Below are 12,225 nucleotides of genomic sequence, written 5' to 3'. Positions count from 1 at the left end.
ACATTATTATCTTTGTTAATATAGTTAGCAGAACTGCTAGCAAACATTAGAGCCATTCAAGTGTCAGTTATCATCAACTATCTACCTAAATAATTTAACCATTTAAACTATCCACTTATTTAACCGCTCAATCATTCCAACTATATTAAACCTTATCTACCAAGTAAATTTATTTACCTATATAAACTATCCACCTATTTAACTGTTGAGTCATTCCAACTATATTAAACCTCATCTACCTAGCAACCAATATAGTTTGTTTTACTCTGTATGATATTTGACATCATATTTTTTTGCATTTTCATGCACTGTATTTCCTTCAGGAAATGCTTTTCTAGTTACAGTGCATGAAAATGCACTGTACTGTTATTCCAAGGCTTTTTCTTCTTCTTCTTCTTCTTCTTATTCTTCTTCTTCTAACGCAGTTAATGCAGCTTAAACCGTGTAACGTAGAAACTTCATTCAAACTATGTTACGTAGGTCTTACTTAGGACATGTGGGCTTTGTATTTTTCAACTTTGTAACTTTTATACGTTTTTAAACTATTAATTAAAAACTAGTCAAAATTTCCCCATAGACTTAACATGGGCTGATGACATCACAATAGAGCCGTTAAGCAATTAGAATCCTATGGCAGGTGTTCGGGCCACCTGGACCAACTGCCAGTCTCAGGCTTTAAGCATACAAACTGGCCCTATTAAGACTACACATCCTGTTCAACTGCTTCCTCTGCCAAAACTGTTTCAAAATAAAAGTCCTCACTACAATATTTCACTGTTAAACAATTTAACGCTTTAAACTACTGAACTTTTAACTGTTCAGCCATTGTAACTGTTACTTGTCATCAACTATGACTCCTACCCACTGTAGCTAGTTAATTTAAGTTAAAATTTAAAATAACGTGGTTAAGCGTAGTTAGCATGTTAGCCTATTAAGTTAAGATTTTTTTAGCAAAACTGCTAAAAATGATTAGTTAAGTTAGCTAAGTCACATGGTTAGCATAGTTAGCATGTTAAGCATCTTTAGTTAGCATTTTAACAAAACTGTTAAAAATGATTAGCTAAGTTAACTAAGTCACATGGTTAAGATAGTTAGCATGTTAAGATCTTGGTTAGCATTTTTGAAAACTACTTATAATGATTAGCTAAGTTAGCTAAGTCACATGGTTAGTAAAGTTAGCATGCTAAAGATGTTAGCATCTTTAGTTAAGCATTTTTAGCAAAACTGCTAAAAATGATTAGCTAAAGATTAGCTAAGTCACATGGTTAGCATACTTAGCATTTTAACATTGTTAACATCTTGGTTAGCATACTTGGTTAACATTATTATCTTTGTTAACATAGTTAGCATAACTGCTAGCAAACATTAGAGCCATTCCAAGTGTCAGTTATCGTCAACTATCTACCTAAATAATTTAACCATTTAAACTATCCACTTATTTAACTGTTCAGTCATTCCAACTATATTAAACCTCATCTACCAAGCAAATCATTTAACTATATAAACTATCCACCTATTTAACTGTTCAGTCATTCCAACTATATTAAACCTCATCTACCTAGCAATCAATATAGTTTGTTTTTACTCTGTATGATATTTTACATCATATTTTTTGCATTTTCATGCACTGTATTTCCTTCAGGAAATGCTTTTCTAGTTTGTTTTGTTGTCTGTCTTGTATGTCTTGGTGTCACCGGTACGCTGGCGACAACGCTGCTCTGTCCGGCATTTTTTGTATTTGTTATTTTTTAAATGTATTTGTCATGTCTTGATGTCATGGGCACGCTGGCGACTACACTGCTCCATCCGGCATCTTTTGTCTTGTTGTTATGTGTCTTGTTTGTGGAGCGCTTTGGGTTGCACTCTGTGCATGTTAAATGCGCTTCAAAAATAAAACTGACTTGACTTGACTATTAATGATAATGATGAAGTATAGCGACATGACGCATTCAGTGGCCATTATTCTGTATTATGACTCACACTCCAGAACACTCAATGAGGAAACTACGGTGTTACGTTGCAACTGTAGAAGCATGTTCCGCCCCTAAACACAAACCAACACATATGTGAAGAGAAACTGGACAGGGGTCTTACCATCCACCATTTCAGGGAGTCAGAGTCCATCAGGTTCTCTCCCTTGATGAGGTAAGGCTGCTGCTTGGGGTCGAAGTGCTGGTCGAACCACTTGGACACCCCAGAGTCTGCCACGCAGGTGGGGCAGCTGCAGGTGTGCGCTCGACCAGGCGTAGTGGTGATGGTTGTTTTGGTGGTGGTTGGTGGTGGCGTGGGCGTGCGGCTGGTTGCTGCTGCCATGCGCTCTGTGGTGCCCGTGAAGGCCACCATGTAGCCAGGCAGGATAGCGCCCTTCTGGATGGTGTGTGTGAGGATCATAAAGAACAGGATGCCACAGAGCAACACAACAAGGTACGCTTTCTTCTTCAGGATCATGATGGCCTCTGTTGTTGGGAATTGGGAAAGAGCCTGAGGAAAGTTTGTGTGTGTGTGTGTGTGTGTGTGTGTGTACAGGTCAGTGTACAGTTACAGATAACAATCTTGTGACAGCATATATCAGCTCATCAGATTGCCCCTCTCATTATCAGTAAAAAGGTTTTTTCTCAGGTGTTCAGAGAGGACGGCACGAGCCTGAGATTGTCAGACTCCCGGCCCTTTCTCCCAAGGCCTTCGTCAGCAGCTTGGTTTGTCCCTGTGTGCCCTCTTCAGCACAGTGGCATGGCCCTGCTTCCCGTCTCAAAGTGAGAAGCATTCAGTATGCTACGGATTGTCGAGGAAATGAAACAGAAACGGAGAGTAGGATGGTGGGGTGGGAGGTGTGGGTTGGTGGTGGTTGAGCTCTCTCTGTCTCTCGACTTCCTGTGTTGCTAAAGGCTGGTACTTTTCTTCAGTCGCAGCTCTTCATGTTTCTGTCCAGGAGTCTAATATCCATACACTGCACCACCATCCTGTTCCTGCAACACACAAACACACACACACACACACACGGAAATAGATTAACACCCAAAACATATTTCATCCAATCGTTCTAAACTCCAGGGCTAAACTTAGCAAAAGGCATAGTGATAGGAGATCATGCCGAAAATGTACTGAGCTAGAACAGAGGATTTCTACTTTGGAATCAAAGATGCATGCCTTCCATCAACGACAGATGAACTACGAGAGGCATCTCATGAAGTGAGTACAGCAACTACTGGAAATGCAGAGAATGTAACCCAGCAGTCTAATATCACTGCTAATAGAGCAGATGAATGCATCGACCTCACAAAGGGAAATGTGAGTACAGAGCCTTGGCACAGGCAAGGTGCCAGACCAAAAAACAAAAAACGTAATACAAGAACTGTAATTACCTCAACACCAGTAAATTCAGATGTTAACTTCAGGCCTCGTATCAGAAATACAGACAGATCAGCAAACTACTACAGGGCTTGTGGTCCTAAGGGAAGCCCACAGCCCCTAACACTATGGAACAGATTTGAATGCCTCTCGGGACGTGAGAGGGAATTTCCCAGGAACAGACCCAAAGCAGGCAGCGATCAAACCACAACAAAGAAAGATGGGCACAGGCGAAGAAGCAGCACTCGACCCCTATTCATCCCACAACCCTCGTTCTAGGCTTAATTTTGCTGTGAGACATATAAATGGGGAAAGGATGATTGTATGTTGTTTCCCAAATGCTTCAGTGTCTGACACAAAAACAAGCTTGCAGAACTGGTGTCAAAATATGCAACTATCAAAGCATCATTGTGCATGTTGGAGCAAATGACATCTACAGAGAACAGCTGTATGTCAAAGAAGATTTCAAGGAACTTTTCTCGGCCCTATATGAGCTTCGAATACAAATTTTCATCAGTGGCCCACTCCCAGCAGAGGGAAGCTTTGTATTTTCCAGACTATTCAGTTTAAACACCTGGCTCGCAAAAACATGCTTTTCAGTTGGGATGAATTTTATTGACAATTTTAACCTTTTTTGGAATCGCAGGGAATACTTCAGACCAAATAGCACAGAGCTGAGTTGGACTGGGGCCAAGATCTTAACCGAATACTATCACCTCTCTCTCCTGCACCCAACATTTTTTCTGCCAACCTTGAGCCGAGCCTCTGATAAGCGCTCAGTGGCCATACAGACGGAACAAGCGGCTGACATCAACAACTCAGCTAAACCAAAACACTCTGCACAGGCTGAAACAGAGATATGCCCAACCTCCCCTGCTGTGGGGCCCTCTGATAACCACCTGCTAGCCTCCACTGAAATGCAGACCTTGGAGAAACATAAACATAAACAACCAGCTCAACAATGCCAAGCCATGTCCACTGGACAAGATAAGATGGGTGCTGCTAAAATGACTCAAAGTCAATCACTGGCGTCAAACTCCCTGGAATCTCAGCAAACAAATGGATGTGATGAGCATGAGGAGATAGCACCTATCAAAGCTGCTGAGAGGATATCAGAAAGGAAGGGTCATGTTGTAACACCAGTACCAATACCCCTCCCCACCTCCGTCGTCTCCTTGTCACCACAAAGACACAACAACATGGAATACACTACTGGAATACATGCTGAAAGCGGAGCATCTGCAACAAACTTCCCAGAACCTCAGCAGGCAGATGGAGACTCTGGATCAATTTTCAACCCCAACCTCCTTGATTTCCCATCACCACCCACACCCAATCATGTCCCCACCCAATCAAACTCCCCAGGCCACACAAACCCCCTAATCTCCCATCCCCATCCCCACCCTTCATCCCACCACCCGCTCCAACTCCACAGGATCCCCTGAATACCCATCACCATCCCCACCCAAGCACATGATGTTCCCTGCAAGAATGGAGAGACTGCTACCAGTAGCCATGCAGAGTTTTACTAGCCCAAGATCATTAGCACCAAAGAAGCCGAAGGGCACCTCCACCCCCCTCGCCCTCCCCCTCCCGTTTAGAAGGATCTCTTAAGCAGCAGCAACCTCTTAGTTCATTTTCTCAGCCGGCATATAGCATGGAATGTGCAGTGGAAAATACAGATGGCAGCAGCAGGGGACAATTATATGATGACTGTATTGCATGATATTCTCAGGGTCCCTGCAATATAAATGGTACTGACAGTAGTTTTGAGAACATGCCGGGACCCAGTAAGCCCATGACATTCTCTATTCCTGTATTGACAAGAAATAGAACACAAATGCATCGAGCTTATAGGGTAAACCAGTCCAATCTCCTACCCGTACCACATCAACCTCAGATTTCCCCCATGGATCATATTTCCCCAACACTTAAACTAACAAAACTAGCACTCCTAAATATCAGATCTCTTTCAAACAAATCATACTTAATTCATGATCTAATTTGCACACACAACCTTGATTTTTTACTTTTAACTGAGACATGGTTAGATCAAGCAAACAGTGCTGCTACTCTCATCGAATCAGCTCCCCCAAACTTCAGTTTTTTGAGTGCTACCAGAGCAAATAAAAGAGGTGGGGGGATAGCCACAATTTTCAAGACGTCTTTTCAGTGCAATCAGTCGTCATTCGGTGACTTTACTTCATTTGAATATCTGTGTGCATGCATTAAGTCTTCTCCTCAGATTTTATTACTGACAATTTACAGTTTATTACAGTTTATTACAGACAATTTAAAGTTTTTCTTGAAGAGCTAGGTGATCTGCTATCAGTTGTTTGCATAGAGTATGACTGTCTGATTATATCAGGGGATCTAAACTTGCATGTGGATAATCCTGAAAACAATTATGCCAAGGAATTCATTGCACTAATCGATACTTTCTCCCTAACACAGCATGTACAGGGGCCAACACACTCTCTCGGCCATACTCTCGACCTTGTTATCACAAAGGGTCTTGATGTCTCTACAGCTGTTAAAGACCTGGCCTTATCTGATCATTTTTGCGTGTTCTTTGATGTGTCTATGTCCCCACACACTCAAAACACAGCTATGATGGTAAAAAGGAGAATCATAAATGATCAGACAAGTGCTCTCTTTGAGCAAGCACTTTCACTAAAGTCAAGTCAACTGTCAGACTCTGAAGACTTATTTGATCACTTTAATGCAAAAATGGCAAACATTATGGATGACATTGCTCCATTACAATTCAAGAAAGTTAAGGACAAACAGAAAGCACCATGGAGGCAAAATCCAGCAGTTAAACTTCTAAAAAGAGAGTGTAGGAAGACTGAAAGAAAATGGCGTAAATACAAACTTCAGATCCACTATGAAATCCATAAAGAGATGCTCCGCACATATAACTCTGAAATATGCAAAGCAAGACAGTCTTTCTTTTCTAACATTATCAATAGAAGTTCAAATAACACTCGTATTCTATTTTCAACTGTTGATAAGTTAACAAATCCCCCCTCACAATTAAGCCTGAACTTCTCTCAACTAATAAATGCAATGAGTTTTCATCTTTTTTTTTTTTTAAGGTAAAATTGACAAAATCAGACTCAACATTTCTGCTCAATTACAAATTCAACAACCTGAACTTCCAGCAACAAACAGAGGGAAACTAAACTTGATGTCAGAGTTCAGCTTGATAGACTACGAAACACTTGAAAAAACGGTACAGAATCTCAGCCCTTCCACATGTGTCTTAGACACTCTGCCTACCAATTTCTTCAAAACTGTTTTTCACCTCATAGCGGCGGATGTCCTTCAAATTGTAAATGTATCATTGCTGTCTGGCACTTTTCCTAAGTCACTGAAAACAGCTGTTGTAAAAGCCACTTCTCAAGAAGAATAACCTGGATGCCTCCATGCTAAACAATTACAGGCCCATATCCAATCTACCTTTTATTGGCAAAATTATTGAAAAAGTAGTCTTTAATCAATTAACCACCTTCCTAACATCAAATGGGTATTTTGATTACTTTCAGTCTGGTTTTCGGGCAAATCACAGCACTGAAACAGCTCTCATTAAAGTTTCCAATGACATAAGCCTCAACACAGATTCAGGTAAAACATCAGTCCTAGTGCTACTGGACCTTAGTGCAGCATTTGACACTGTTGATCACAATATTTTACTACACAGACTAGAACACTGGGTTGGATTTACAGGCATAGTTATCAGCTGGCTAAAATCATATCTACAAGAAAGGAGCTTCTTTGTTGCCATCGAAACTGTACCTCAACACCAACGTCCTTGACCTGTGGTGTTCCCCAGGGTCGATCTTGGGGCCACTATTATTCAACCTCTATATGCTCCCACTTGGACAAATCATTCAAAATAATTTGATTTCATATCATAGCTATGCAGATGACACACAAATTTACTTAGCTCTATCACCAAACAACTATGGTCCTCTTGAATCTATGTGTCAGTGTATAGAACAAATCAACACCTGGATGTCTCAAAATTTTCTTCAGCTGAACAAAGAAAAAACTGAAGTAATTATATTTGGTAAAAATGAGGAAAGACTTAGGGTTGCCACTCTCCTTGACACAAAAAGGTTGAAGGCAAAGGATACTGTTAAAAACCTGGTGTATTAATTGACAGTGATCTAAATTTCAACAGCCACATGAAAGCGATAACTAAATCAGCTTTTTACCACCTCAAAAATATTGTCAAACTCAGAGGGCTGATGTCAAAACATGACATCAGACTCATTCAAACTCATTCATGCATTTATCTCCAGCAGGGTTGATTACTGCAATGGACTGTTCACAGGCCTTCCTAAAAAGACTATTAAACAGCTTCAGGTGATACAAAATGCAGCAGCTAGGACTCTAACAAAAACTAAAAGAACTGACCACATTACTCCAATTCTTAAGTCCTTGAACTGCACCAAATTTTATGTGTATGATTGACCTGGCATTCTCTGGGGGTATGCGTTTCGTAGAATTTCATCCATGGGGGGGTCTAAAAAAAATTAGGTTATGTGTACATTTAGTGACTGTACACTCATTGGCCTGTAGATGGCGGTGCACACATATACACATGCACACACACACAGGCACCCACATACTATCGGTATTAGAACGGACGATACATAATTACAAATTCAGTAGGATTAAAAGAAAGCCAAAATAAATATTCATCATCATCATCATGGCTGCATTTCCAGTACTGGCGATAAGTAGTCGTTTGTCCACTAGATGGCGCGTCGTTGCAGTGAGACGTAATTTTGTTGGAAGTTAAAAGTGGGTTGGAAAAACAATGGACGCTTCATACAAGGAGTGTAGTTTACCACAGAGAACGTCTAATAAGGATAGGATGATGTTCACATGAAATGTAATTTCCATTTCTTCTTGAAGCCGAAATAAATCTGAGGATGTTTATCGGACATGCTTGGTTTTTACTACAGGTACGTTAATCTTATAATATCAATAAGCAGGGGCGGTTTTAGGGGCGGGGCCACAGGGGCCCTGGCCCCACCTGAAATTTCATTGGCCCCTGAATTGCCCCTGTACCGTCAATCATCAATAAATGTCAAACTTGTTGAGAACGATGATCAGAGATGCAATTCCATTCCCAAACAACTGGTGGCAGTAATGCACCTTTTGAAGCTTGAAAGCTAAAGCACACAAAGAACTGCTTAGGTCTGTGCACGAAAGAAAGAATACATTTGGCTAACCAGAGAACTCTTGGCTAATGCGAAGAACTGATACATTTGGCTAACGAAAGTATCAGCTGGCGTGAAGAACCGATCAATGGCAGCGTTTCATCCTCCACAGAAGTTTCTTGGTGAGTCACAAATCTAGGCTATGTGAGTTATCATTAATATGTGAAAAGGACGTTTATTTGTTGCTGTTAGGTTTGTCAATTAAATTATGAAGCAGCAGCAAGCTGCTAACGTAACTTAGTCAGTGAACTGTCAACATTAACTTAACGTTAGTTTACCTGAGTTCAGGTTTGAATTAATTGTTGGCATGCTGATAGATTTTATGCATGGTAAGGTAACATTAATGAGAGTCAGGTTAACATTAATGTATGACATTTTTGAATGGGGTTATATGAAATGGTACTGCAGAGAAATGGACATCCTGTTTATTTGGGGTCCAACATTACATGCGCCAGTGCGTTTGATTTTTCGCTTGAGGAAAAGGTTTAGCAGCTGCTAACATTAAGGTTAAATCTCATGAGAATGCAGGCCTAATTGAGGGGTAATGTTAGCTAACACTACGTTTTTGTAGAGTTAATGTGAGCTATCATTGCAAAGTTATTAACCACTATTCTGAGTTTATTTGATTCATGGACTTCGCATGAATTCTGTCTCAAAGTAGAGTTTCATTGAGATAAATTGGTTAAATGTTCTACCCTATTCACTCAAGCTTTATATGATTTTTTTTATTGTTAACTGGTTTTACAGTTGCTAGACGACATGCTGAATACAAGTATGGATTTTGTGACACACATTTGTGTTTCACCTACAGACTGGGATGGCGTAGGCTCAGATTGGAGCTGGTGACTTTAACCCACAGTCTTCAGAACCACCAGAGTCACCAAGCATAGCTGCCCCTAATGGTACGATGCTATTTACTGTTGCCACTACAGTGAGCATATTTCTTAATTCAATACTTATTTGAATTAATCAAACAGCAAACATCCTGACTTATATCCTCATGCACATCTCATTTCCAAATAATAGCCTACTACAGACAAGGACACAAGTTACTCTCCTTCTTAAAGTGAAAGGCACCTAGACTTACACACCACTAATATAATGTAATCATGACATTAAAGGTAGGTGTTAAAAAGGTAAAAAGGTTTACAGTGGGTTATGAAAGTTAATAACAATTAAGTTACTCAAACTTGTTTCATTTCCTTTCTCTCCAGACATTTCCCATTATAGAGCAGCTGGTTCTGTGCAACCAAAGATACAGCATGGAAATAGGAAGAGGCCACTAAATGACTTCTAATACAAAGACTTCAAATGGTTGGAGTATTCCATATTTAGTGTTTTGCTACCCCTTCCATAATTTTTAAACCCAAATTCCCCATCGTCTGTCTTCAAATCAGAATCAGACTTTTGTAACTGGAAGCAAGACGGTGATTCAAAGACCATTCCAAATCAGACCATTGTAAAAATAATTGTTGAAAAAAAAAAATAGTGTAAATATGATGTAGTTGTTGCTCACATGCTGTGTGTGTGTGTGTGTTTGTTTGTTTGTTTAAATGTATGCAAACTGCCAGTGAAGGTGGTTTCTCTTATCAACAAAAGGAGAAAGAGTTTAAGTAAAATTTGTCCAATTGAACAAAAATGAATATGATTGTACAAATACGATGTATGATTTCTGTTTAAAATATCAATGCATTTCCGCTGAAGTGTCTATTATATTTTAGTTTTATATATTGTGTTTTCAATGCACATTATAAATAAACGGGAAAAAGATTTATATTGGCTTTTTAGTTTTTTAACAAAAGTATTTGAACAAGGTGAGACTGGTGAAATATATGCACCTTACTGCTGTGGTGTAGTCTAGTTAGCTGTAGTGGGTATACTGTGATCAACCCCAAATGTTAATACCTTTCCTTGCCTATTTTAAGTGGGTATACTGAGATGGTGATGCTTTTTAAGTGGGTATACTGCATAGTCCTGCATATCACAGACTACACCACTGACTTACTGAACAAGGGATTTTCTGTGCATGGATGTTGACCGGTTCTTGGCCCCTCAGTGTATGATGTGGCCCCTTTGTGGCCCCTGTCTCAGAAAAATCCTAGAACCGCCACTGTCAATAAGGACCTAGGTAATGTTACCGTTAGCGTTGGTTGAGTGATGGAGGCCAATTTGATTGATTGCATTTGTAGAAAACTATAAATGCGGTTATACCAAGCAAATTGATAGCAGCACTGTAATTGTATCTTTCGACTGTCATTTGTTGCACGCATACTAAAAAATCATTCTGTGCAATGGAAGATTTACCAACGTTACAACGGGTCTGATACAGTTTTGCCTATACATCGCGAGACTGAGGCGCCTGTTTATTTTGTTTTAAGTGCATGCAGGGTGTGAGAGGGGAATCGATGTGCTTTGATTCCAGCTTGGTAGTTGTAGTTCATTTTATTATGGCTGCTTTAGCAACACACCTTAAGCTACTGTGTAGTGGGTCCCATTTAGAAGTGGCTACTTCATTCAAGCTTTCCTTGACTCATGGAGTTGCGTGGATTTTATTACAACTTTAAGCCACGCGATATGGCAGTTTAAGTCCGCTTGATACTGTAAGGCGTAAGCCATTGGTTTCCAAAGAAGATTTTATTTGTGTCACCAGCATAGCCTATTGACAATTTATGTTGTAAATAGGCCTACCTTATAAGCCTACATGTAGCTTAGGGAAGCTAACAGCTTTCTATTAGGATCTAGTTTGTTAGTTACAGTTTTGTCATAACTCCCTGATGCATTTTTGTATTTAGAATAGCCAGAGCGTGGATATCTCAATCGGAAAATTAAACAATATCGGGTGCCTATAGACTAGGCTGGGTGAACCCAGCCTGATCTGCCCGCTATTTATTTTTTGATTTCTTAAAAGATTGAGTTTGGTCTGGTGAAAGCCAGACTAGTCATGGACCTCAGTTACACAATGCAAGGGAACATGAATCAGCCTATATTTGCACGAACAATAACGGACAACACCTCTTCAACTTTGGCCCGTTAAAATGTGTATGAACAGTCTAGCGACGCATTTCATCAAGGCCCATTTGGACATGTCAGTTATTTGCACCACTGGTAGATGTAAAACAGCATTTCGTTTCAGACTACTGTTACTTAATTTGTGCATTAACAATAACGTTTCAGACTACTGTTACTTAATTTGTGCATTGACAATAAAGTATCACATGAACTAAAGATGACTAAAATCTTATGTAGAAGAAGAAACATTCACAAAAAATCCATCCATCCAAAAATGACCTTTGTTTTTGATAGCTGTTGAAAACGGCATGGAACTGACAGAGATGTTTTTGTTAATAAATAAATAAATAAATAACATTATGCTGATACCTTTTGCTTTTCCCAAATACAATGTAGCCTACAGGTGTAAGTGACCTTTCATCAATCCAGTTGCAATGGATGAACTGTGATGAACTGCCCTACTTGTGATTGTTTAGAGATTTTAAAGGTTTCATAACAATGCTACGTCTTCTTTGGCTATTCTACAATCTATTCACCTTTTCAGCACCAGTAGGGCTACTTTCTGTGCAGCCGCATTTAATACACACTCAAGCATGCCAAACAAGCATACACAAAAAGTTTCAAGAGTGGGGGA

The 12,225-nt window shown here is 39.8% G+C and overlaps 1 protein-coding gene and 1 long non-coding RNA gene across 6 annotated transcripts in view; one reads left to right on the top strand and one right to left on the bottom strand.

Moving 5' to 3' along the window:
- Positions 1-12,225, bottom strand: part of st3gal8 (ST3 beta-galactoside alpha-2,3-sialyltransferase 8) — a 42,224-nt gene that overhangs the window by 16,606 nt on the left and 13,393 nt on the right. For all 5 annotated transcript variants that reach the window (XR_007194934.1, XM_048255869.1, XM_048255871.1 and 2 more), the window contains exon 2: positions 2,095-2,966. Coding sequence is in view for 4 of the 5 variants with exons in the window: in XM_048255869.1 (XP_048111826.1) it covers positions 2,095-2,448 (354 nt within the window). In the remaining variant the exon portion in view is untranslated. The remainder of the gene's footprint in view (positions 1-2,094; positions 2,967-12,225) is intronic.
- LOC125302599 lies at positions 8,680-9,806 on the top strand. Its single transcript, XR_007194935.1, has 3 exons — positions 8,680-8,704; positions 9,330-9,484; positions 9,797-9,806. It is a non-coding gene; the product is annotated as an uncharacterized LOC125302599 (long non-coding RNA).

Source organism: Alosa alosa, chromosome 10 (genome assembly GCF_017589495.1).
Source record: "Alosa alosa isolate M-15738 ecotype Scorff River chromosome 10, AALO_Geno_1.1, whole genome shotgun sequence".
In the NCBI taxonomy this organism is placed as follows: Eukaryota; Metazoa; Chordata; class Actinopteri; order Clupeiformes; family Clupeidae; genus Alosa; species Alosa alosa.
Note: the sequence above shows the minus strand (reverse complement) of the source record. Positions and strands in the feature narration are given on the sequence as shown.